Here is a 26,601-nt window from a genome sequence, read left to right on the forward strand (position 1 = left end):
TATACTTCCAATTGTAAAGTTTCGAACGAAAATTAATAAAGCTGGATGCCCTCAACAGCAATTTCGCCCACGTAATAATTCTCGTTATCTAAAATTAGATTAAAAAGAGTCCCTTCCTCTTTTTTTACATCGGTTTCTCGTTATCGAAGAGCTCATAGACCTTTATCTGTGGCCCCCTATGGGGTTGTATTTCCTTCGACATGGACGTCCTCGACTTACCTCTTGCTATCGTCGTCGTCGTCGTCGACGTCGTCGTCGTGCTGCTGCTGCTGTTTCGCCACGAATATCGCCTGACGAGGGTGGTTTCGATGCTATCTACATACATACACACTCCGCTACGTCTACATGTAGATGTATTATATATAAATCCACGTTATATACATGTATATATGTTATTAGCGCTTGTACGCGGAGCGGCTGCGTGCTCAACGTCGTACTGACGCGCTCGCGCAATGTAGTCCCCCGGCTATCCTTGACGCGGGAGCATCTCGTTTCGAAAGAGCTCCGCGCGCGGTGTCCTCGCGCTTCTCCTGCTCCTGGAGGGTTGCTTCGCGTTAAATATCCCGCTCCTTGTTGCCAATGTTTTAGCACCCCGTGACCCTTACTCGCGCTTCACATATACACTCGACTATTTTTTTTTATCTATTCGTTTCCTCTTGCCGATGCAACCTTCATATACAGTAATAGTTCTTGCCGTGATCGATCAACATTGAAAAGAAAGTGGGAGAGTGAGGAAAAATCCGCGAGTTTCGCCTCGTCGATCAATTCACGATCGTTCTTGACTTTAGTGAATTCTAACAGTTTTTCGCAAGTTTTGTTCGGCCGCTTTGGAGCTCGACGATGCTGGGCGTCAGAATGAAAAGTTCTTGGAAGTGCAGCGCGTGAAATATTTTACGTTTTGTTTCTATTGACAGTGGTTTTTGGGAAGTAAGTCGATAAATTGGCTACGATTTTTCTACGGCAGTGATAAATTCGAAATTCGATGGACCAGTCTCGAGGATTTGATCGATCTTATGTGTGGCTCAGTGAGGTTTTAGTTTATTTTAAAAAGAACTGTGAATTATCGGGACTTTGTACTGTTCGAGGTAAAAGAAACGAAACTCACTTGCCCTTCCTTTCGTAGCTGCAGCGAATAGCTCAATTGGGATTATTGAGTGTGTGGAGAATCGTATTATGACTCGACGGTAGCGCGACAGAACCCGACGCTTTTTCATCGTTTCGTCAGAAGCGAATATCCGAACGGGAAGTTTAGTGGTGCGAGGGGTTTTCGAGCAAGTGATATAAAACAGTGAGAAGAAAGGAAGAGTGATTCACGAGCTTTTAACGACTCGTGACTCCAAATAAAAGGAGAAATAGTCCGTCCGAATATTTTTGCCGGGGAAGTGAATTATTTCTCGATTTCCACTTGTGCATGTGTTTTCCCATGGCAAACGAAAATCCGCCCTTTCGACGATGATGCCGTGTTTCTTATGAATTTTTCTCCCAAGCTCTTTATCCATTAACGCAAATGGGAAGGAGAGCTCAGCAGTTCTCCTACGTCTGAAAATTGCTATTAACTCCAACCTGAAAACATGTTTAAAGTTATGAAAAAATGTCAACGTTTTTTTTCAAGCACATTTTACATTCGTCAGACATAAGACACGAGTGAATATGACACGAAATTGAAACTCGAGCGCTCGTGAGTTTCGAAATTTGTGAACAAGAACGGAAAATATTTTGATCGTTCGATGTGTCCTCTCGGGAGAAAAATTGTCAAAACGCCCCGTGCGAATAACGTCAAGAGCCAAAAGTGGAAAGGTCCGATAACGTGGCCTGTGAATACACTGGCTGATTGTATAACGACGGGATACGCCAAGTCAGCGCTCGGCAAAATTGCGAAATGCCCCGAGAGAGATAGTAGAAAAAGCATGTGAAAAGAAATCGCCCAAGTAAGCGATGTCTACCTCTCTTCCCATGTTCGTATGGTTTATCATTTATTTTGGTAAGTAACCATCGCGATTTTACATGATTTTATCAATACTTTTATATGAATCCGGAATAAGTGGGCTGTCATAAATTAAAATAGTTCCAAAACCCATTTGAGTTCGTTTGAAACTTTGCTCCTTACGTTACTGTGAAACACGCGGTCTTCATATCAGTTCCAAATCGAACGATTCGCTTCAAATCATTACGAGGTCTGGGCGAATTTAGTTTTCTAGAACCTGTTCAAACGAAACGTTGTGTATATAAGCTGCTTCAAATATTGCTTTCCAATCGAATGAAAAAAAAAAAAAACAATAAAAGTATTCTCCTACTGGATTTAAAATTTTTGTAAACTTTGAACTTTTTTTTTACCAGTTCAGTGTTACGAAAAAGTCGTTCCGATATTAGTGGCCGGGAAATCAGAATAATTTTTATTTCCGATTCAAATAGGATGATCCTCCAATTCGTTTTGATGCTAATTAAAGTTTTGTATGAATCGAAACAACATCACGGAATTGTGAGATTATTATTACATTTTATTACACTTATTTAAAAGTTGAATACGTTTTCGTGAACTTGCACTACCTTAAACATGAACATTTCACGCCATAGGACCGCAGAGCTAGAATGGAAAATTGTGTTCGCGAAGAAATGAAAGATTTACTAAATTTTGAAAAATTTTAGACACTCTGACGTGACGAGACTTTACGGTGACATTATTCCTTCGTCCCCGTTATTGTTCAACTCACCGAGCCGTGTATGGAAAAGCATTATTGAAATAATTCAGACTCGAATACAAGCGCCTTATACGCGAGGGAAGTCGAGCATAAAAATAAATGTGAAAGAGTGTTTATGAAAGTATGACGAAAATAATTTCGTTTTTATTTTCCCTGAGCTTTTGACAGGTTTTTTGTCGAGATTGAAGCTTCAAACATGTTTTTTTTTTTTTCACTCTTTGCACAATGTTGTTCTACAAAAAGTTCGATTAAAAAATTTGAACGTGGATCGACATGTGTGTGTCATGGAAATTCGAAATTTCATTTCATCCTCGAGTTTTTCTTGTCACGTCTCAAACCATTTCCATGCAAATCGTTACATCGTTGTTGTCAGTTTTTCGCACTCCTTTTACTACGGAATTTTGCCGAGGGTTCGAGAATTGTGCTAACAACAGCAGTGATAATAACGTATTTACACTGACATTACACCGGTTCACAGTTGAAAATAATGCAACAGAAATATTTGCCCAGGATTCCGATGAAATTTACATTGCCGAAATGCTCACACGCACATTTCGTTCTTATCCGTCCAATGATCATCTGTTCATTAAATTGAATGGTCAATTAACAAAAAGCACGTACAATGAGGGTAAAATCGAGGAAGAATCTAACAACAGAATTTGCGTGTACGCGCATTAAACAGTAATACAGAATGTAAATTTTTATGCTAATTGCTGCAATGATAGGGGTTCGTACCACAAATGACATGTCCACATTTCTTCACCATTATTGGCTAACAACGATTCACACACGGAGGTGAAAGCACATATATCTTTTTCTCAACACAAAATGAAATGTCCCATGTCGTTCTCATCTCGGATGATTATGAAAAACGGGATGCTGCGAAACTTTCGGGAGGATGACGTAATTATCTTTTTATGGAAACCGACAATATTAATTTATTTACACACTCCATTACGATTTGAAGACTTATCAAAAATAATTCTCCGGGTGGTTCAATTTGTGGAATTTCGGGATAGAAAGAATGTGATAAACGGTGGAATAAAATGTTTGCAAAGGTGGAAAAATCCTGGATCATTTTACTGTGGTTTATGTTTCCACATGATTGTTCGTCATAACTGAAATCGTCGTCACTACGAAATTAATACCGGAGATTATGACCGGTTTTTTTCACTTTTAGTAGTCGACTAAAAAGCACGAGGTCATGTGCCTGACCTAGAGATATGGAGTGGATTACTAATGTGTGTATGCAGCAAAAGAACGTGCGACCCGTTGCTTAAAAAAAGAATCGCTTTTTGGGCCAAAATGCGTAGCATTTTTCAGAGTGCTCCAACATAAATCCACAGGCTTTTATGACGATTTTCGTTCCTTTAAAACACTCTTCGTACTACGTGCAGCGCGCTACATATTTTGCAAAATGTGAAAAAAAAACTTCTTTACATGGGTTGATTTCGTAACATATTTTTGTTTACTTTCACATTCGACGTAATTAAAAATGACATATTCCAGTGAATATTCGCCATTCAGTGTGCTTTTTACAAAGTATTTTTCAACTACCCAAAAGAATATTCCAATAATTCCAAACTACGTTGAATAATAATTCTTGGGACAAAAGTTATGGAAACGCGTCACCGAGAAGAATATTTTCATAAAATCCTCAGCTATTGACGGCAGCATTCACCCATTGAACCATTTTCCGAGGACATTATATGGCTGCGCGTAGTGTCGAGGCTGAAAAATGTGACGCAGGAAAAGCCTCAAACTGGGACGAAATGTTCGTTTTTGATTACAAAATGATGGACCAACGATAGATTTTGGATATTAAGCCCAGGCGGGATAAAGATGTTAAAAATTCTTCTCGTTTCCATGAAGCTTTCATGAATATTTCTATCTTCCAATTCGAATTTTCCGGACTCTATAAAAAAAAAATCTAATCGATAAATAAATCGAAGAACATAGTGAGACATTTCCATAAAGCCTTTAGATCCCTTAAAAATGTTGGAATCCATAAATCCTCTTAACAGTTATAGATTTAATGACCGTAATGAAAATTCCAAGTGATATCGACGTGAACAAATCCCTCGGAAATGCGTTCCTGGAATAGAATCGATGCTGGCCTCAAATGCACTAAACCGGTTGATACTGTTTGAGCGCGCAAGTGTTATGTGAGCTCATGTTCTAATGGCCTGCGGATCGAACGCTGGTGAACAAAAAGTTGAAATCCTCGTTCCACCGTGTGCTAAATCAAGCAATTTACGGCCTTTTAATTGGCAACTTTCGATATTCGACTACACGCTGCGAAATTTTCGCGTGAACGTGCTCAAACGTACCTACCTGAAAACGCATTTTCATTTCCAACACGTGGAAAGACCGATACACAGACGAACTCGCAGTTACACAAACCACAACGAGTATTTCACGAAAGAATTCGCACCGGCTCGAACAAAGTTAACTGCACTGCCACCAGTGGAATTAGCAACACTCGCTATTGCCAGACACATGGATTTCCAGTTCCCATGTGTATGAGAACCGTGTGCTAACGAAACCATTGCCAAAGGACTCACCAGTCCCAGCGCACTTTGTATAGAGACATTACTCTGTGAAGGGTGTAGGTTTTCGTGGTTACGTGGGCGAACCACTTCGTCCTTCAACGTCCGAGAGGATGCACATAATACTACCCGTGAGAAGGATTTTCTATGGTAGAAAGCCATGATGGACGGATTTTACGCATATACATACATTAGTGCTTAAAAGTATCAAAGGACTGTTATAAGATAGATTATGTTCGTTTATTACGTTCGATGTATTATATATCACCATTAATATGCTTGGCACAATGTTTGTAGTTTTCAGAAAATTACACTAAAAATAATGATCAGTTCAGATCCATGGAAATATTATAGGTAAATTATATAATCAGATTTTTTAAATAAATTTATTCAATTTTTTAAACTCCGAGACTAACAATATCTAAGACAATTTGCACGAATGCCAAATTGATCTTGTAATCATTTTTTGGATGTCCAAATAAAAGGAACGGTCAATGTTTTTCGATTATTTCATAATATGCACTCCGCAACGATCAAGGTAGTTCAAGCATACGAAAAGGTTTTCTTAAGAAAGTCTTGAAATTTATACAGAGTTTGAATGGGTAGTCGACTCACACGCAACTCAAATTTTAAAGGGTTCGACTTATTGGTTATTTAGATAAAAGCGTTTAAATACGAAGAAAAACACAACAGGGGTTTGGGGAGTGTGCGTTAAAAATTGCTTTTTTTCTTTCCATCTAACGAATGAATGCTTTTTACGAAGTTTATGAAAAAGTATCCAATAACGATGAGGTATATAATAAAGATTTGGATAAAAATTCGAGACGATTGTCTTATTAGTTATAAAGATAATAAAGTAATAAGATAATCCCTTTGTGTTTTCTTTTTGCTCTCTCTAATCCGATTTTTCATATATAAAAAACTATAGTATTTTCGCCAGAGACAAATGAAATTTCGGATTCGATTAGCGATGGATCCCCGATTAATTAATGGCTTGTAATTTCACTCACCAAAAAATACGTTGAAAAAATGTATTTACAATTTTGAATTAATAGCTCTGACATTAATTTAGAGTGATAATACCTTTTCATAGAAAGTAAAAATGGATCCAATTTAGACACCCATAAATACGATCCTATACGGGCATGATCTATACCTTAAGTTTTTTCAAGATTCATTATTATTTTCTTTTGGTCAATAGTGCACATACTCAAGAATTCCAGTCTCGATTAAATTCGGTCTACGAGGTTATCAGATGTAGGAAAACCTGGTATTAAGATTGAATTCACTTGCTAAAATAAGGTAGAAAAAAATAAAGCAATACAAGGAAAATGAATTTTTTCAAACTTATTCCCTTAGTACTAGATTCCATGATAAAAATTTGAGTCGAACAAAAGCGAATATTCATTTGAAGTTTCGATGCATGATTTTTGAACGTCCCGACCAAAAAAAATTTTTACCCCGTGACAAAAACGAGTCTTCTCATCTACCACTTTAAAACCACTGCAAGCGCAGTAATGCTGACGAAAAAAATGTCGTGAGAAGACCAACTAGCGTGATAACACTCGAAGAAAATGTTTGAAAGTATTTCATATATATACACAGCCATCTGAAAATAGGGCTCGCAAAGTGTATTGTGGTTGCTCACTCTTTATGACGCACGTAAAAAGACTCGGGTGGCTAACCAGAATCGAGGTTTGAAGCGCAGCTTGTTAGATATGTCTCCACTCTCGTTTCAAGAGCGAATGTCACTCGTTGAAATTAACGTCTTTCATTTCTGCGGACAGTCGGCTGTCTCGTTTGCGGCTACTGGCTCATCTTGTGAGCTCTTCCTCCAAACTCTCTCGCATTCTCTAACGCTTCCTACCTACCTCTGTACCCACGTACCTTTATGTACATGACACACGTACCACGTATATACGTGTATATAAACGCGTGAACTTCGCACAGGACCTCGTTAACTCTGGAAAAATACTTCTCTCTTCGCTTTTCGCCATTCTTTTTTCCTCCATTTTACTTTGTCACGGATGCTCTACATATACACACCGACTATATAACTGTATATCCGTGATCGTTCCATTTTCTGGTCTCTCGTTTGTGCATCATGGCGCAACGAGCTAGAAGTCGTGAGTGCGGTTTGTAACGATTGTTATATGTTCGTTCGGAAAACGATGAGGTGCGAATCTCCATTTTCTCTGTCAAATATCACGTCGATGAAAGCCGTGAAATAATAAATTTCAAAATTTTCATTCGTCGGTTGGTTACTCCAAAGTTTTATTAATTATGGTCAATCGATTGCGTTGAGAAGCGACTTTAATTTATTGAAATTCAATATTTTCATCGAGTTTAAGAAATTGGTTGAGTGGAACTGTTGACAACGAAGTCGTTCAGAATCATTTTCACGAAATAGCCACAAGAATCAGCCACGCATCGGATCCAGAGAATCATCGGGCTTATCTGCTACTGAGATTGTAAATCGACAATTTCAGATTGAATTAATCGCCTGGTTAATCGAGAAAGTTTTCGGCATGCACGAGCCTTGGATAGAAATATCCATGGAAGAACATTTCGGCTCATTGTTCTTCGATTTAGACGCGTTGTATTCGTACTTTATTCAGTCTCGCTGATTTCATTTCTGTTAGCAATTCTGCTGTTTTATGTTTGCTTCAAAATATCGTGGTATCCGAATTCTTCTTTATATTCTTCCATAAAAAAATCGTAGCTTTTCTAAACTAGCCAATTCCCCATCAGAGATTGAGAGAACTCCATAAATTGAGTGAAAATGCATAATAAATGTCATAATGAATTTTTTTTCCTCCATGTGAAAAACCTTATTTACGACTCGTGGAGAAATAAAACCATCGAAAAAAAAAAATATCTATACTTGTAATAGGATTTTGAAAAACGTTTAGCTTCGTTATGCCTAAGCTCTTCCCTCTCAGCTTAGGATTAATGAAATCTTAGTGTATAGATATTGAAAATTTTCTTTCCAACCGGAGGAGTTTTCGATCAAATCTTGTTCCCCTGTGGCTCTTTTCGCAATTTCCTTTCCATCGAGTGAAACGCGAATCCAGGTAATGTAAACCACAGGAACTCTCTTGCGTCTTATTCCTCTTCTACCTCTCACTATCGGTCTTCCTCCATCGCACTGGCAGATTTAGTCATTCATGTCACGAGTAATATTTCAAATGTCAGGCGTGCTCCGGTCCCCGCGTAGTCGTTGAGGCGAAAAGAATATATTATACGTATCGCAACACGACTGCAATCACATATAAAGAGCATTCCATGCTGAATCAACTTCTACGACATTTCCGAAATTTAATTGAACCTGAATTACTGAACATTTAGTTTTGATAATTAAGGGGGAGCCGTGCTTTAGAAAGTCAAAAAAATCGATTGTTGTCGACAATGTTTTTATGATAGACGGAAACAGCTCTGCATAGCGAACTTTTCTGCATAGTTTCAAGGATATTTCAAGAGTACAAAAACTTTTCTTTAATGCGAGAAATAATAATTTGTACATGCGCAAAGTTCGATTGTTGAAGATTCTCTGCTGTGTACAATGTGGAGACCGTAAATTTTTTCTGAAACGAAAATTCCATTTTTTCCCCATTTTCACATATTTTCCTTCCATATGAACCTATAAAAACCCGGAAAAATTGCGAAATTCTATATTTTCAGCGACTTTGAAAAAAAAAACACTGCTAAGAAAGAAGAATATCACTTCAACGTGCTGTAAATACAGAATTTCGCACATTTTTCGGGTTTTTACAGGTTAATATGGAAGGAAAATATGCGGAAATGAAAAAAAATGTGGAATTTTTGTTGCAAACAATACCTACGATCTGCACATTGTACGCAGCCGAGAAATTTCGACAATCAAACTTGGCATATATAAATAAATGTACAAATTATTATTTTTCGCATTAAAAAAATATTGTTGTACTCTTAAAATATTCTTGAAACCGTATTGAAAAGTTCGCTGTGATGAGTTATTTCCGTCTATCCTAAAAAAATTCCCGAAAGCAATCGAGGACATTTAAGAGGACCCCTCCTTAAATGAACTCGTCGAAATGTGCATCCGTGCCACGAGGGTTCGTTTTTTCTGAAGAACTCGTATAATTTGCGAATAATTCCAGAAATTTCATCAGAAATCGAATGCAACATGAGAATGGCTCGCGTGGTTTTACTTCGTTGTTGAAATTACTATAATAATTGAAAATGTGCAAGGATCAGTGAATAACTGATGAAAAAATGATTTCAGGTGGCGCTGTAACTTGCCTGCGTAATTTCCGGACGGATTTTTTGGAGGAATGGCCAACGCCGGGTACCGGGCCTCATTTTGACACAACGATATCATCGAATTTCACTGGACTCGTTGGCAGCACCGTTCACCTTGTTTGTAAAGTCAAGAACCTAGGCAATCGAACGGTAAGTTTCTAATAAAGAATTTCTAACAGCACGAAACAGTGGAATTCGAAAAACTGAGAAGTCGAGAATTCTACGTGGACGTGAAAAAAAGCTGCTCCTCAGCTAGTACTTTTAGTCAGACCAATAGCTCGTCTCAACACTTGCGAATTATTTAATCTCACCGTAAGAATATTATGTTGCACGAATCCAACTAAGCGTCGTGGTTGAAGGAAAATTGAGTTCGGTTTATAACATTGATTCTGTGTATGGAAACGTGGCACGAAATAAAAGTTATTCTGACGTCAAAGGAAGTATCGTTCGAGGCAACACGAGAATTGTGTTTCACGATTCAAATAAAAAATCGTAATAATTATGAGAAACAATTCCTGGAAAGTGGATCGACAATAAGTGCAATGAAACGTAACGAATAACAAAGTGTAAAAACACGTAGAACTAAAATGCCCCGGGGAATATCGTATTTTTAAATACATTTTTCTTCAAACGAATCGTCGATGGAGGGTGAAAACGATTCTGACGATTCAAGCATTTTCGGTGAAATCTAAATATTGTTTAATACGTGTCAGCCTTTATTTACGATTAAATGTTTGCAATATTTCCGCTCACGGGGCCCACGTGCGTTGCTGTATCGATGTTGCTTAACCTCAACAACGTAAATTTTGAACTCGTTTGCACGGAAGTGGAAAAGAAATAGAAGCGTAACAGGAAAGTAGGGAAATTGAGAGTGCTGAAAATTCTTTCGGGTTTTCACACTCGCAGACAATTTATCCTCTTTATAAAAGGTTGTAAAAGACAGTCGAGTGAAATTGAGAGAATAGGAAGAAAGAGAGCGAAAGAGGAAGAGTTGAATCGAGGAGGACTCTTGCTCGTTTTCCTCATTCGTATATTTTCTCGTCTATATTCTCTATCGAGCCGAAGGCGTCTCGGCGTTCCCAATTCCGAGATTAAACCTTTCTGAATCGTTTAAAACTCTCCCTCTCTCTCTCTCTTTCTTTCGCCCTTCTTATTCTCCGTTTCTCTTTGTCAGATCCGACTCTCACTCTTTCGTTCTCACCCCGCTCCTGGGACATTATATTTCTCTCTATCTTTCGTGGCAGTTAATTATGTGTAATGTCTTCCCAGTCGGTTATTCGCAAGAGTACCAGAGCGACGAGGAACGAGATGGAAGGGAAGAGAGGAAGAGAAAGTCTCTTTCAATTGGCCCCTCAAACTTACTGATTACGTGAAAAGCTCGAGAATCCTTGTCCCTTTTCCTTCCTCTTTCCCAATGCGAACAAATTTCTTCAGATTCCACTGTTAAATATATATCGTTGGATTATATCCTCCAATTTTCACACGACTAATCTCACCCATCTCGGCGATAATTAATAAATCAGATTCATCGCTCCAATTAAATTGCTTCTCGAATAATTACCTCGCTCTTCTCGATGACGTAGCGATTAATTACTGCAGTTTAATTATATGCCAAAAAATAATGCTGTTTTCGAATCACAAACTGTCCAAAACTGATAAAAACACTTTAAATCATTGACATTATACGAACTGATTGTTTTTTGGTATGAAATATTAAATTTTCACGAGCCAGTGATTCTATAAAGGTTCTTTTTTGCATTACTGAATCGTTCGCCAGTCTCACATAACCTCGAAATTCATTTATTCATATTTTTAAGCTACGATTTAACATGTTTGTATTCATAATTTTATGGTACATTCAAATTTATATATTCATTTTTTCAAAGGTTATATTTTTACTTTTATGATCCATTTGGATAGTTTTATGCGATATGTTCCGGTCAGCTTTCCGAGAGACGAGGTAGAAGTCCTGTTGTAGCCTCAACTCTCACGATCATCGGAAATCCTTGCGTCCTCCCCCAGCCCCCTTCAACTCCGGAGCAAACTCCTATTTTTCTCTCCGACTCTCAGACGCACGAGGAACTGGAGGCTGTAAACGAAATACAGCATTTCCCGGTCTTACTCTCGCATCCCTGCCACAAGCGCGCCGGAGAGAAAGCCCGGCTTGCTCGATGGGGCAGGGGGCAGAAAAAGGAGGCAAAAAACGAGGAGGAAAAGAGTTGGAGAAAAAAGAAATATAGAGAGTTTGTAATCTGTATCTCGAGCGCGTTTCCGCCGGTTGACATTCGTACTAGTATTTGCGGTTGTAATATAATACGTGAGGTTCAAGTAGTAGTGGACCAGCAAGCGGTGTGCCTGTTCCACTCCGCCGGAAGTAGTGAGTGACTCTCGTCCCACTGGTCGCATTCGTGTTTTATAGCATGTGACCTGACTTTCGATATTGCGAAAAATATATTATAGGAAAATCGGAATCTGTATTAAACTCAAATCTAATTGAATGCATCGGATTTATTTCAGAGAATCTATTACTGCTACATTTCATTTTCACTCTCTTTAAATCTATACACTCTCCTTTCGGCGGGGTCAATAATCTTAACGACTTGTTGGCAACTCCTTTAAGAATCGTCAGATCTGGATGAAACTCAAATCTAATCGTCGCATCGATTGAATACATTTCGAGGAATTACCTCTGAAAATCTTTTCCAACGAATTATATCGAAATTTGAAAATTTTTATTTCGCGGAATTTAACCTTTAGACGACCGGATTTGGGAGTTTAAATCGCCCTTGAAGTGTCCAAATTTGTGTCTGGTATGACGTATCTACCGTAGACAAAGTTCAAATCACAAGGCGAGCCGATATATCGGCTTTCCAATCCTCTGTAGGTTAATAAAATTGAAGATTGAATCAAACAAAATTTTCATCGCTCGGTGTTTGTTTTTTATGCTTTTTGTCGGGAAGATAACCCAAAGCAGAAAAATTCTCACCACTCCATTGGAAATCGATTTTTTTTGTACGTCCATATGCTCATAATTATTGCTGGTGCATACGGTTATTGTCAGAGACATTAATCGAAAGAGCTGACTTCCACCCACACATTACACCTTTCGGCGTAACGTGGATAAAAATTTTAATAAATCGTAGATAAGGCAAGGGTAGTGGAGTGAAATTGACATATTTATCGTTGAAAATGTTCACTGAAGAGTTAAACTGGTTCGTAAAAACACTTCGGCAGTAAAGCTGCTGGTTTTTAACCCATAAAAATATCAGAAAATTTATCAAATCGTACGCGAAAAGCGAACAATGCAATTTCGAAGAAAGCAATTTATCATAAAACAGCAGTCGTTTTAATGTAAATTATCGTAAATGACATCTTCGTCAAATTTTTACACGCAGCTTCTTCTTTTCAATATAAACTTGTTAAGGTTCAACTGAATACACCAGGAACTATAAACTTAGAAAAACGTTCATCAACTTTTGTATGAAAAGTGTTTGATGGAAAAAAAATCATGAAATTTCTGCATTCACCGCCTGTCAGACTTAGGTAGCTTGCAACTCCAAAAAATTTCGTGTCAAGAGCTTCGAAGTTACGTGTATTCCAAAAGAAGGAACTAATCTTTGAGTCTTTGAGAATATTTGAAAGGAAATATTTGTCAAGAGTCAAAAGAGTGGTTGGCAAAAAGAAAACTGCGCGTGATCCACGCATCCATGTTCTTTCGTACATGAACAAGCGTACGCGGTTCATTCCATTCTTTATACGCTGTTCCGAATGTGAAGCATTAGGGGTGAGGGGGGAATGGGAAGAAAAAAAATACGGAAATGGAATGAGGAAGAAAGAGAAGGCTGAAGCAACGAAATGTCTGCTTGAGAAAGATTGAACTACCGCTCAAGAATCAGGAAGAAGATCGTAAGAGAAAGGAGAAAGATGGAAAAAGAGGAAAGATAAAGAACGCGGAGTGAAAGAGTTTGGAAAATGGCGGAAATGGGAAAATAGGAGATAGAGAAAAAGAGGTGCCTTCGCGTACCTCATCTCGTGTACGTCCGACCCAGATTACAAAACTGTATAAACGTAAGAGAGGCAGAGAGAGAGAGAGAGAGAGAGAGCGGGAGAGGCCAAAAAATGTACACAGCAGTCACATTTTCGTTAAGGTCTGTGTGCATATAGATATATGCGCATATATATTTTCATAAATTGTATATATGTTTATAAATGTACACACATTTATGTATATGTATGCGTGTTTATGTTTGCCTGTTTCCGTATACGAGAACGAGAGATTCCCGGGAGCAACACACCGGATCAAGAGGCTGGATATGTGACGTGTGTGCGACAGGATGAGGATAAATAGAGGGAGGGGGTAAAGAGGGCAAATGCAGCTGTAACTGCAGTACGGCTCACTCACGGAGAGATGGAGAGTGAGAGAGAGAGAGAGAGAGAGTGAGAGAGTGAGAAAGTGAGGTAGCGAGAGGAGCGAGGAGAGAGCCCAAGAGCACATAGATTTCGGTTGGGTTTCCCCGGCAAACAATAGCACGGACCAGCTAATGCCAATGACACACAGCCATGTTAGCCACCAAAACGCCTCCATCGTACTCCACGTTACTTTGGATAAGGCTCTCCGCGCCAACTCAACCAAAAGTCAACCTTTGACCTGTCTCATTAGCCCTGAAACATTGGTAATCCTTCTTTTCAAATGGAACCTTAAAAAACTATCAATTTTTCGGTCATTTTGGCATCAATTGGCATCGAGTTATTTTCAAACTTACACGGAGAATATGGATTCATTTTTTATAGTGAGGAATATATTGTTTTTCAAGAATTTCCAAAGTTACAAACAGCATCGTATTCTTTGAATCTTACAATTTTTCGTCCCTTTAATTCTAAACAGCTTTGTGTGTAGATAGCAAAAAGTTATGCACGTGAGAACTATACTTCGTTTTTTTTTCGAGTTTTACTCGTCATGTCAGACTAGCACTTACTATGATAAGTGGAAATTTATTGTAAATCACAAATTTTGACTATCAGCATAGTAAATTTCTATCATAAGTACACGAATGTACACCGAAAACGTGTGACATTTTTCCATACATATTGTTTTTTCAGGGTTGCCCAAGCATACTTTACAGTATAAACATTTGAAGTAACTGAAAACATTTTTTCCTGTTCTTGTAGAGAAAAACACTCTTGAGCCTTTTGAATAAAAGGTATGGGTTTTACTATGGTGGATAAAGCAATTCTTATTAGTGCTCTTTGAATTAATGCTGCAATCCAGTACCTTTATACTGTCCCTGAGATACTATATTCCTGGTACTTGCCTCTAGAATTTCCGGCGTCGTTTTCCCTGTGTATTTAGACGATCGTTATTTTATAAATTTATCAGAGAAGGGTGAATGTATCAGTTCCCGTTTCGTAAACTTTTCGAATCCTCACAATACAGGCATTTCTACAATTTCTTTTAATCCAAAATGTGTTTTCGATCATTTCTCATTTTATGTGAGTTCGAAGAAAATTCTCAAGTTTCATTCAGGATACTGCACGAGAAGACAATTGTTCGTCTTGAGTCGAAGAGCTCACTTACAAACTCAAATGCATTTCAACACCGATCACTTTTATTTTTCAAGGCTTTTACTGACTCACCTGCAGAGCAAAAAACGAAGACAAAATGACATGGCGATCGCGTGTAGGAACAGAGGAAAGCGAGCCATGGAACTCGACCAAGTCACTCCAACTCGGTCTTGTAGTTGACTGCTATGACAATTATGTCTCAAGTGCATTTGCCATTCTGTCACGATGTGCCAAATCGTTTTACAGACGACAAGCCCTAGATATATCGGAATAAACGGAACGTTCCACTGCACTCGAGCCTCGCATCCTTTGTGGATGAATTATTGCCAGACAGAATAATCTCATCAACACAACTTTACGTATTAACATCCGTAAGCTCTTTTATCAACCACGATTTCACGATAACTCGTATGAAAAACTATGCTACAGAATACGAAATAACGCGAATGTACGGTTGTTCATGGAAAACGAAAAACCTTCCATTGTAATACTGCCTGGTCTGGGTTGCCTGAAGTTTTCCCATTGGAACACTGCCGGGATTCAACTACCCATGCCAATTCATTTGGAATGTGTGGGTTCGAAATAACTGGATTGTTCCAATCGCAGCCGTGCACTGGTGTAAGATTTTTTCGCGCAGAATATCCAGGGCCTCTGTGCAAACGCATTTAAAATTGATGGTCGACTTCTTCCATTTTTCTCCTATGCATCTTTGAGTCTTACAAACTTCTATTCAACTTGCATTAATAAGATAGCGTTGGTGCCCAGGGGTGAAACCTTCAAAGAACAGTCAAAATTTCCTCTGCTGTGCAGTAAACAGAAGAGAATACGGAAAAAACGAAAATTGATATATTCTTATTCGCAAATGAATAAATTTGAAAATAAATCTCGTCGATGTTATTGATGAAAGTTTATAAAACAAATTAACGAAATACGTCGATAGAATGAATCCGTTTTCTTCCCACGTACGAAAATTGACTCAAATGACGATGCTCTCGGTTCCACCAACTTTGAAATCGAAGGAATATTTTCTTTTCAATCATTTTTCATAAAATCGAAAAAAACGCTCGAGTCGCTCGTGTCAAACACTTTTTCAATTTCATTCGATTTTATTCGTATCATCCGATATTTATCCAAGTTTCTGTTTATTCCGTGTCACACCAGCGACATAAAATACACGTGGTTGCAGCATTATGCGGAATTTGCGGGGCAGGCGGTGAGAAGGAATCGAGTATGTTTATGCCCACTGGTCCAAGCTTGTTACCAACTGCTGAGATCTACATTTTTTTCGTTGTAAACGCCAATTTTCTGCATAGCACATCGATAAAATATTATACGATAATGTAGTTATATAAGATGAATTACATTGCAAATTGTTTTAAAAGATCAATCGTAAACATATTTTAATACATTTGTATGACTTGTCGAAACGCAGCAACGTCAAAATTCATTTTCTGATGTTGTCAGCACTGTCTGTGTCAGCTGTTTAGACTCCACATCTTGAGCACGCGAGAAATTAAAAGAAAATATCAAAGTTTCAGTGGAAAGGACAATTCATGAAAGAAAAACAATGAAAAAAAATTGAAAAAATTAGAATCAGGTAAAAACGGAGAAAAAGCAAAAAGTGAGTGAAGAAGAAATGCAAGGAAACGATGGTAGTCTGGAGACGAAGCGGCAGGTTATGGATTTGGAGGTTATGGGGGACTTGTTATGGTATGGAAATGTAAAAGCATCAAGTTTCGAATTTTATCGAGAGTTTTAATTAATTCTTTAATAACTATGAGGTGGGGGAAAATAAATCCAGCATCAAATTATCTCTAAAAGTGCATTCTTCCTTTGTTAAATTTTGCACGAACATTTTATTACCTTTTCATTCCATTCTCTTGAAATAAGCTTGATCGTATTGGTATTGTCACAAGAGCTAATACGCGTAACGACGAAATTTCAACAATTTATTACTGAAAAACTACGAGGTCAAAACATCTGAAATTTTGCACAAGTCTTTTGTTGTTATTAGTGAACATAACATTTTTTCAGCCAATTATTATTATCTTTACTTCGTGATCGAATATCCTTAATGTTATTATGATATTAGTGAGAAAATCAATATTTCAATAACACTAGGGTATAGCTTGGAACCCAAAATTGGAAAATCTGTCCATTCAAATCAGCCTGGTAAACGAGGTTTCAATTGTTTTGGCAATTCGAATGAATAAATACCCCACAAAACCATCGAATCAAAAACTATTCAACGGCAAAGCCGAGTCCTTCTCACGAGCAGAAGGGCATTGAAAATGATGTTTTTACTGCCTCTACGAATTGGATCTGTATAAATGTTAGTTCTAAGCAACTAACAGATTCGCATTGGAAGATTGAAAACATTTTCCATTCGATCAAATATTCAAGTGGATTCTCATAAAATAAATAATTTCCAGAATATAAATAGTTGATAAATCATCAAAGTTCGAATCGGTAGACTGAAAAACTACAGCGAAACGAAACATTTGAATTTGACGAAGCACGCCAGTTTATTTGTACAGCATTCGTTTCACTCAAACTCGGAAATATTTTTCATGGAAACATATATTCATGTGCAATATAACTGTCTTTGTGCCTCTATGCAGATAAATTCTACCTGTCGGTATGCATTCATTTTTATAGAAGGCTACAAATACAGATCGCCGTAATTATTTTCTCTGGTTTCAACGTTGCTACACGACACTTTCAATCTTTTTATTTTATTTCATGATATTATTGACGGCCATCTATTGATTGTTTATGCACGTGAATCCGACACGAGAGGTAGGAAACGTGTGAAAAAGCTTCAATATTCCCGAATATTTATGTCTGCAACTCGCACAGTGTGATGAAAACCACCAACAATACCTTTCCGTGTGCTCGATATTGAATGTACGGGCTTATTCACGAGTAGAATAAAAATTTCGTCAACACGATGAAACAAGCGATCGAAGCTCCAGTGAAACGATCTGCCTCGATGTCGGTGAGAGTTATTTGAAATCTTCGATCATTTTCCTACTCAGTATTTAATACCGTCGACGTAACTGTGCTTTAAGAAGCTCTGTCAACATTTTGTTTCAATTATGTTTACAGCTCAAGAGCTTGCCAAAACAGCTCCATTGAAAAAAGCCCCTTTTTACGTTAAGGTGGAACGGACCATGCATTAAAAAAGAGGAATTTTGATGCAAATTGGTAGATACGTTCGAAAGTGTGTAAACTATTTGCTCGCAAAATTTCAACGGGTTCGACCATACCGTTTCTGATAAAATTGAATTCCCTTTTTACATTGAGCCTTATGGAAAAACGTAAAAAAGCGGAAAAATCATTGAAAAACTACTTTGAAAAAAGCCACTTTTTGGTGAAACGAACACTAGTAATGAAGCAAGTCTCGCGAAATTTGCAGTGATTCGAGCTTGAGCAGAGCAGCCAACAGTCAAAAACTGAAACCATAACCCTGCATTGCTGCGGTCAAAGCAATTGTTTGATATTTTGAAATATAAAACAAGAAGCTTTTTCGCCAAAATTAGCAACACTGTGGTTGAAATAGTTATTTTTTCATCTGAAAGTACACAATTATCATTTTTTCATGTAAAATTGAAAACCAGAAACTATATTCACGTGCAGTTGGTAAGACGAGAGGCTCGCCACGTTGAAGCGTAGGAGTAACCCTCTCACCACCTGCCCCGCAAAACAGGTACCGTTCTACCTTAAATTTCCTGTGTATTTATTTTCGAGATTCCGTTTCATGCGGACGTATTTGTGTTCAGAAGATATTGCACATGGCTACGCTCGTGTGTACGTCATACGCATAAATTCCAGGTGTGATATAACGATCGCAATAAGCGAACAGAAAACGTGTCAAATGTATATAGATATATATGGGCATCTGTGTATACCCACACGAAGGGAGGGGTGAGGAAGAGACAGAGAAGGGCGAAGTCTCGTAGAGCAGAGTCGAGGGGATGAGACCGATAAATTTGAATTCACGAGTTTACAGCTCCCGATCGATCTTTGTAACAGATTATATGCATATATACATAGAGTTATGTCAATTTTCACACTAGTACACTCTCATATTTATATAAACGTAGGCGCATCGCTTTTACATCGTCGATATTTCGTAGGGTGGACCAGAAAGTAAAGAAGAAGGAGCAAGAGGATCAAAGTACGATACATCGAGTACATTTTGCCATTGTGGCAAGAAATATTCCATATTCGTAGCTTAACATGCTCGGAATGCCTGACGACATTCTTGCGCAGTACACCAGTCACTTGAATTTCTGAGCTTCCAAGTATTTCATCAATATTGGGTCAGCTTTATCGGAAACTTTTGTGTCCTCGCACACAGAGAACTTGAATTATTTATCGAAAAGGATAAGATATCGTGCTCCTGTGCCGATATTTTTTATTTATTTATTATTACTATTATTATCATTGTTGAGGAGAATGGAATTTGTTTCCTCCGGAATAACGTCGAAAGTTGCTCAAAACTTTGAGAAATTCCTCACTTTGTCGAACCGGGGTTTCATCACTGCTGACATTTTCAGATTTGTAGTTGAATCATCGTCGTTTTATTTTCTGAAGATAAAATTTTGCAAATGACTCAAAATTTATTCAGCTCCAATCAAATTTTTTCCGCTTATCGCACTTTCATTTGTCAAAGTTTTTCACAAGTAAACAGTTTTCAAGGTTAATTGGTCGGGAAAGTGCTCCACGGCTTCGAATTTACTACGAAAAATCGTCATCAATGACAACAATCACATCTCGACCGCGCGTTACTGTAAGTGAATCTTGCATTTTGATAAAGAAAGCTTGAACAGAATGAACCGTATATTCAGTGCTCCACAAAGAAATATTGAAGATGAATAGATATGAATTTCGTTGGCTAACTCGATGCTTTATCGATCTGTTCTATGATTAAATGTGTAATTATATGTACTCGTGTATACGTGTGCGTATCAAGCCGGAAGATTCCCTGAGAATGCACGCGATACAAGGTTCCTCGAATACAAGGGGCGTGTACAACGTTCCCATTTGTCGTCGTTAAAATCGATTTATCGTTCGAGAGCTTTAACGTTTTGGTGCTCGAATCCCCTTTTCCGCGTCGTCAGCAACACACATTTGGGTGACCTCATTATCGTACGTAAACAAGAAGATCTTACCAGACCCCATTGCGGTGCATCGTACGATTTAATATGAAGCGATAAAAGTCCCAATCGGAATACGCAACTATAGGAAAATTAATGGGGCGTGCAAGCTCCTGGGAAGAGAAAAAAATCAACAATATTGTTGGCATAGAAAAATTGTCTGGATCTGCTGATAAGCGAGTACAAATTTAGTAGGTGATTGACCCGAAAACTGGGCTCAAAACTTGCTCCGTGAAAACACGCATCGCTTTGCCATTCTATGCTGCCTTTTTTACAGAATTTATGCTGTTTTTCGGTTCGCAAGTTCCTTATTATAAATACTAGCCGAACGCGAATCAATGATGTGCAGACAATAATATGAAGAATTTCAAATCTTACGAAATTTCGTGAATTTCTTATTTGAATAATGATGCTACGAAACTCTTGTGTGAAAGCGGTTAGTGCTGCTAAAGTTTCACATTTTTTTTCCTCCAGAAAAATCGTTTTTTTCAATGATCTGTAAAGTCGTATAAAAGCTGCTACCAATTGAGCGTTTTTTTACACATACAAAAGTACCGACGGAGTTCATTTACAATAGGAAATAATTTTCAATTCGTTCACCATTTTTCCAATGATGCAGGAAACGATAAAGAAAATCATATAACTCGGTGTGTTTCACTCCTCTGAATTCTACCTCCACAGCTTCACGCGTACTGCTGACTTTTTTTACGTCTCCTCGTCCCTTACGTACCGTTGAACCACCACATTTGTCCAGCATCCATTTTTCATAACTCAGTCATTTCGTTTTTACTGTTGATTGTAAAAAACAAATTCAGGTTTCTTGGGTGAGACACCGGGACATACACTTGTTGACTGTCGGTCGTTATACTTATACGAGCGATCAACGCTTCGAGGCGTTACACTCGCCCTACACGGAAGAGTGGACGTTGAAGATACGTTACCCTCAGCTCAAGGACTCGGGATATTACGAGTGTCAAATATCCACAACTCCTCCAATTGGGCACGCCGTATTCTTGACTATTGTCGGTGAGTGTTATTCGAAAGCCTTTTTTATTGGTGTGAATGTGCTCGAAAATCGGCTGGTCAATCTGTTGGGGTAAAACATTGCATGACTGTACAGTTATTTGGCCGTTCAAAAGTCTTAAAAAAAAGTGGAAACCGAACACTTTAGAAGAGCAAGGATGAGGATATTATTGATCGAGCTCTGTAGATCCAGGTGTTACTGATAGAAACTCAAATATTTATTTTTCTTCTTTATCTTATTCGAAATAATCGATAACGATCGTTGTCACGACCGTGACGCAGTCGGGCCAATTAATTCTTAGCAATTTTTCAATTTACATGTTTCGTTCGGCGACGTGTACAAAATTTGTTTTCTACTTAATGAACGAATTTTTTTCACTATTTGTTCACGCATTTTTGTGAGCAAAAATTTCCATAACAATTTTTCATGATAAGCACATTTTTATTTACCAAGTTTTTTATTTGCTCGCGGTTTTAACAGTGAGCTGGATATCGCCGGACGAAGTCTCACAGTTTCGATTCTATCGATCGTTTTTACTTGGTACTGAAACAATAAATGAACGAATTTTTTGAGTCGATCCTTCAAACGAGCTTCTCATGCATTGGATTTAATAAAGCGAAAAATCGCCTGTGTTCAATGAAAGTTGGAAAACGCAGCAAGCGCAAAAACTATTGTTTTTTATTTTAATGGGAGCAAGAGCTCCCAAAATTTAAAAAGAGTTGCATGATTGAGGATCACGTGTGTGGAAAAAAACGATTATTGATTTTCATTGAAATTCGTGATGATGGAGATCGATGTTCATTAATAAAAAAAAATTTTTAATAGCCTTTTTATTCTTCAATGTTATTTCCATTTTCGGGTTCAGAGACGACTTTTTTTTTATTGTTTACCGGTCGAATAATGCTCTGTTAAAAATCGAGTTGAACAGCGGAAACAGAGATGCAAATCAAGTGCCTGAGGGCCTCGTACATTCATGCTCTATAGAAATTCATTTCCAGTCGCTAACAAGATCTCTTCCCTCACCGCTTCACATAGTTTTGTAATCAATATATAAGTACGAAATATATTGTTGCAAGATGAGGATGCCAACCTCTTCTCTCTGTGCTTCCAGAACCAGTCACCATTATCGTCGGTGCACCAGATTTATTTGTGAATAAAGGGAGCACCATCAATCTGACTTGTCTCGTGAAAAATGTCCCGGATCCACCGCCCACGATGATCTGGCGGCACAACAGTGTTGTGAGTGACTCAATTATTCTCGAAATTAAAAAAAATTTTGACTTTTACTTTTTTGTGACTTTGCTTCGTTTATTACAGTTTTTAAAAATACTAACGTTTGAACAGTTAGTAAAGATGGAAAATTTCAATCAAGTGTAAGCAATGGATAAAACGAATGTGAAGCACGGATTTTTTAACGTAATTTTGAAACCTCCAATATTCGAATTAAAAGTGAAAAATTCCAACGATTTAATGTCCTATGTCCTGTGTCAGTGATCCCTTCTGCTTCCACTTTCATCCCATTTTTTTTTCATTTCGACTATTGTGAGGTACGAAAATAAATCGAGTGATTTGAAGCAGTCGACTTTTTTCATTATATTTTGAGCTATTCTATCGTACGCAAATGGCGAGTGACTCTGAAAAAAAGAAATGACGAAATGGGGCTTTGAAACCCAGGGTTTTTGAAAAAAATATCATATCTTTTACAGAATTCATTTTCTCCCCATTCTCGCGCTGCGGAATTTCAATAATTGTAGTTCCATGTTATTTTTTTCATTGTTCCTTTTTGACAGCATCGTCAGGTCAAGCTGTACCTGAATATTTGAATATTTTTTTCCATTTGATCGACGATTCATTCAAAATTTTCTCTGGATAAAAATGTTGAATATCGTTCAAACATTTGGCGATAACAATTGTTCCAATGAAATTCTCAGAAACTACAATTTTCCACGATACTTTATTATGATTTTGTAACAAATGCTTCATTTGCGTTTTCCATGCATGATGTACCAATATAAATTCCAATATATTTTAATTAAACTTGGGGAGTAAAATAATAAGAAAAATGAAGAAATATTCGAAAAGAAATGCCTCGTTTCAACGGTTCTGCGGGGTTCGAATTAAAAAATTTTTTACTTCGAAGCACAATGCACTAACTAGAGAATGAGAATAGGACTGGGGAGCCTCAAGAAATAAAAGATTGTGTTACGAGAACGACAGAGAAAGAGTGAAGACGTATAAGACTGTGGTAAAATAGCGATTTAGACGTTTCTCTTCGAGGACACTTGAGAAAGAGGAGTACGAGGGAACGCAAGAGTGAGATAAACAGAGAAAGAAAGAAAGGAAAGAAAAAAGTTGAGACGAAGCTTCGTGCCATGGAAATAAATTTACCTCGCGTATAAGACGAGTAGCAGCTTTGAAGAAACGAGAGGAAGGTTTGGGAGGGCATGCGAAGTTCTCTTGACTCGTCTCCTCTCCTCTCTTTCTACTTCCAGTTCTCGTTGTCGTTGTCGTCGTCGTCGTCGTCGTCGTCGTCGCACTGGTCCACGTACATTACTCCTTGGAAATGCGCATCTTGAGTGAAATTGCACACTCCTTGTAGAAGCAAACGTTCTTCGTAAGCACTTGCGATTCCGCGACTGTATCTCTTTTCTCCTACTTCGTCATTCTCTCTTTCTGTCTCCTCTTCCTTCTCCCTTTTTCCTTCTTTATTTTTCTGTTTCTGCCTTTTTGTCTCTCCTTCACTAGCTCCGAGCTTCTTCTCCTTGTGAATCCACAACATCTACTTTCCTTCTGCTCCACAGGATATTAACTTCGACTCGCCGCGCGGTGGTATAAGCCTCGTCACCGAAAAAGGACGCGAAACGTCAAGTCGTCTGATGATACAGAAAGCAGTGCCAAGCGACTCCGGTGAATACACCTGCGGACCTAGCAACGCCAATCCGAGCAGCATAAAAGTTCACGTCGTCAAAGGTGAGCTATTTTTTCAGTGTTTTGTACTTCTATCGCAATACTGTTCCATATCTCGCCTAGATCGATTTTTCATATTGCACATTCCAAACGTCCATTCATAAAACATGGTAAAATCGTCGAAAAATGATACTTCTCGTTATTTTTCGTGTAGAACGATTCTTCCATATTTATCAGTATTTTTTAAAAAGTCGAACAAATTTCGCAAACTGCTTCCATTCGTCTTTTATAACGCGTTAAAAATTAAGGAAACGATTGACATCGATTTCTTTGTTTCACCCAAAGGAAGCGACCTCATGGAGTCACTATTCAAAAAATAAAGCGATGCAATCATTCGATCATTTTCCCAAATTCTAATCACGTTCCCGGAGGGCTGAATGCACGGAGAGAATTAAATTCGAAAAATTGCCGTTCAGCAACGATAGTGCAGTGACGAGCTGCAACTCATGATATTATTATGGGAAAGAAATTGAATTTTCCTATTAAAAAAAAAAAATATATATTCATTGTTCATTTAGTAAGTCATTTAGTGCTTAGTAAATTTTGACGTCACAATAAATTTTACCGCGCTGCACCGTCAAAATTCCCGTACGAATTTTTACACTAGGGACATGGTAGGGGTATCTTATCGCTGCATCGGCCTATTTCCCCATTGTTTTTATATGCTCAGCTCTTTGTTGAAGTGTGTAAATCACGGTTTCAGTGTGTTACGAAATTCAGAAACGAGTGATCGATACCTACGTTAGGGCAAAGACATTTACCGTGATGTATCGTAAAATTGACTAAACGTTTAGTATACGAACCGTAAATTTCTCTATCTGCAATATTTACTAGTCATAAAACTGAAAATTTGGCAAAATATTGAAAATTTTACAGTGCGTTACTGGAATAAATATTTCTCGTTAACTTGTCCCTGCAGTCAAATATATTTGGTAAATTTTACAGTGAGTTTCGCGCTAAATACTACCAATTAATTCTCTCCGTGTGAGAGTCTTCAAAAGACCCAGAAAACCTTTTGTTCCATTCAGTAATTCGAGAGCTTAAATAAACTAAAAATATATTTTAAGCACGCAGAATTTCGAGCCGCAATTCTTGAGGTCACCGAATGAAAATTGGTTTTAATATTGTGGTGAAAGAAAAAAAAAAGAGCAAAATTGCCAATAATAATGAGCCTCTCATTCAGTTCATATGTTTATCCATGACTCTCTCTGCCAGGTTTTCAAAATTCCTCGACCGAAAGTAGATTAATTTCAGAACTCACTATGATGTTTACATTTAATCTGGATAATCTCGCTACGACTCGAGTGCAACAGAGAAAGATACAGTGTAAGAGAGAAAAAGGGATGTTGAATATCGTCGCAGGTACGGAGAGTCATAATAATATATGCGAAGAGAGGTTGAAGCGAGAGTTGATATGTTTGCTTTGGCTAATGACATCTTCCCTCGTTTTATTCAAATAAAAACGAATTTTGAAAGGGAGAAAGAAAAATAGAGAGAGAGAGAGAGAGAGAGAGAGAGAGAGAGAGAAGTAATAAAAAAAGCAAAGTCGTGTGAAAGAATATGAAATAATCTCGATCTCGTTGACATTCAAAGAGGTGACGTATGTTGCAGAGGAACATCCTGCAGCGATGCATCACGGCGACGGAAGTACGTCCTACGCTGACAAGCATTCAATTTGTTTTGTAATTTTAATATTAACTAATGTAATATTTCTATAAAACGAAGAAAAAAAAATTTAACTGTAAGAAAAACGAAAAAAAAAGAAACAGATTGAAAACAAACCGATCTTATTGCCCTCCTATTTTATGAACGAACGAATATAAATCTAATAAAAAAAAGTGCCGAGTTTACGAATAACGTCAAATTTTCCATCGAAACGAAAGCGAAACAGTTTAACGAATGATCGAGATAACACGATGAAATGAAATTTGGAGAATTTTTGTCCAGGGTAAATTCCGATATTACCATTTACATTGTACTAACGTGACCAATTCATTTTCAAAATATCAATACGTACACGAAAACACACACACACACACACACACACACACACACACACACACACACACACAAAACCTTCAGACAAGGCATGATAATCGATAAAATTAAATATTTTGTTAAGTCCGTCGCGACGTCGAGTCGAAGTTCGACTCGAATTTAAAAAAAATTTAACTACGGAAAAAAGCAATGAATACGAAAATGAATAAAATGAAACGAAACTTGGAAAAGAAACGATTACAACGAGCGAAATAAGCTATCGGAATGTTTAAAAAATTGAAGTAAATTGTAAATAAAACTTATTGTATGTACATATCAATAAATCGATTGTCTTGGATGCAAATCTTTTGATTGGAGAT

General features: G+C 37.7%; 1 protein-coding gene across 1 annotated transcript; it reads left to right on the forward strand.

Moving 5' to 3' along the window:
* Positions 1-476: 476 nt before the first annotated feature.
* On the forward strand, positions 477-26,579 carry LOC122412217 (hemicentin-1-like). The gene is made up of 6 exons (XM_043421626.1): positions 477-1,981; positions 9,513-9,679; positions 21,069-21,279; positions 22,389-22,516; positions 24,079-24,247; positions 25,856-26,579. The coding sequence occupies exons 1-6, from the start codon at positions 1,936-1,938 to the stop codon at positions 25,960-25,962; spliced, it is 828 nt and encodes a 275-aa protein (XP_043277561.1). The 5' UTR covers positions 477-1,935; the 3' UTR covers positions 25,963-26,579.
* The last annotated feature ends 22 nt before the right edge of the window (positions 26,580-26,601 follow it).

Source organism: Venturia canescens, chromosome 6 (assembly GCF_019457755.1).
Source record: "Venturia canescens isolate UGA chromosome 6, ASM1945775v1, whole genome shotgun sequence".
NCBI lineage: Eukaryota > Metazoa > Arthropoda > Insecta > Hymenoptera > Ichneumonidae > Venturia > Venturia canescens.

Excerpts from the sequence above, each read along its gene's own strand:
- LOC122412217 (XM_043421626.1), top strand. The coding sequence starts at position 1,936 with ATGTCTACCTCTCTTCCCATGTTCGTATGGTTTATCATTTATTTTG. Across the intron at positions 21,280-22,388 it reads CGTATTCTTGACTATTGTCG|AACCAGTCACCATTATCGTC; the intron begins GTGAGTGTTATT and ends CTGTGCTTCCAG. Across the intron at positions 24,248-25,855 it reads AAAAGTTCACGTCGTCAAAG|AGGAACATCCTGCAGCGATG; the intron begins GTGAGCTATTTT and ends CGTATGTTGCAG.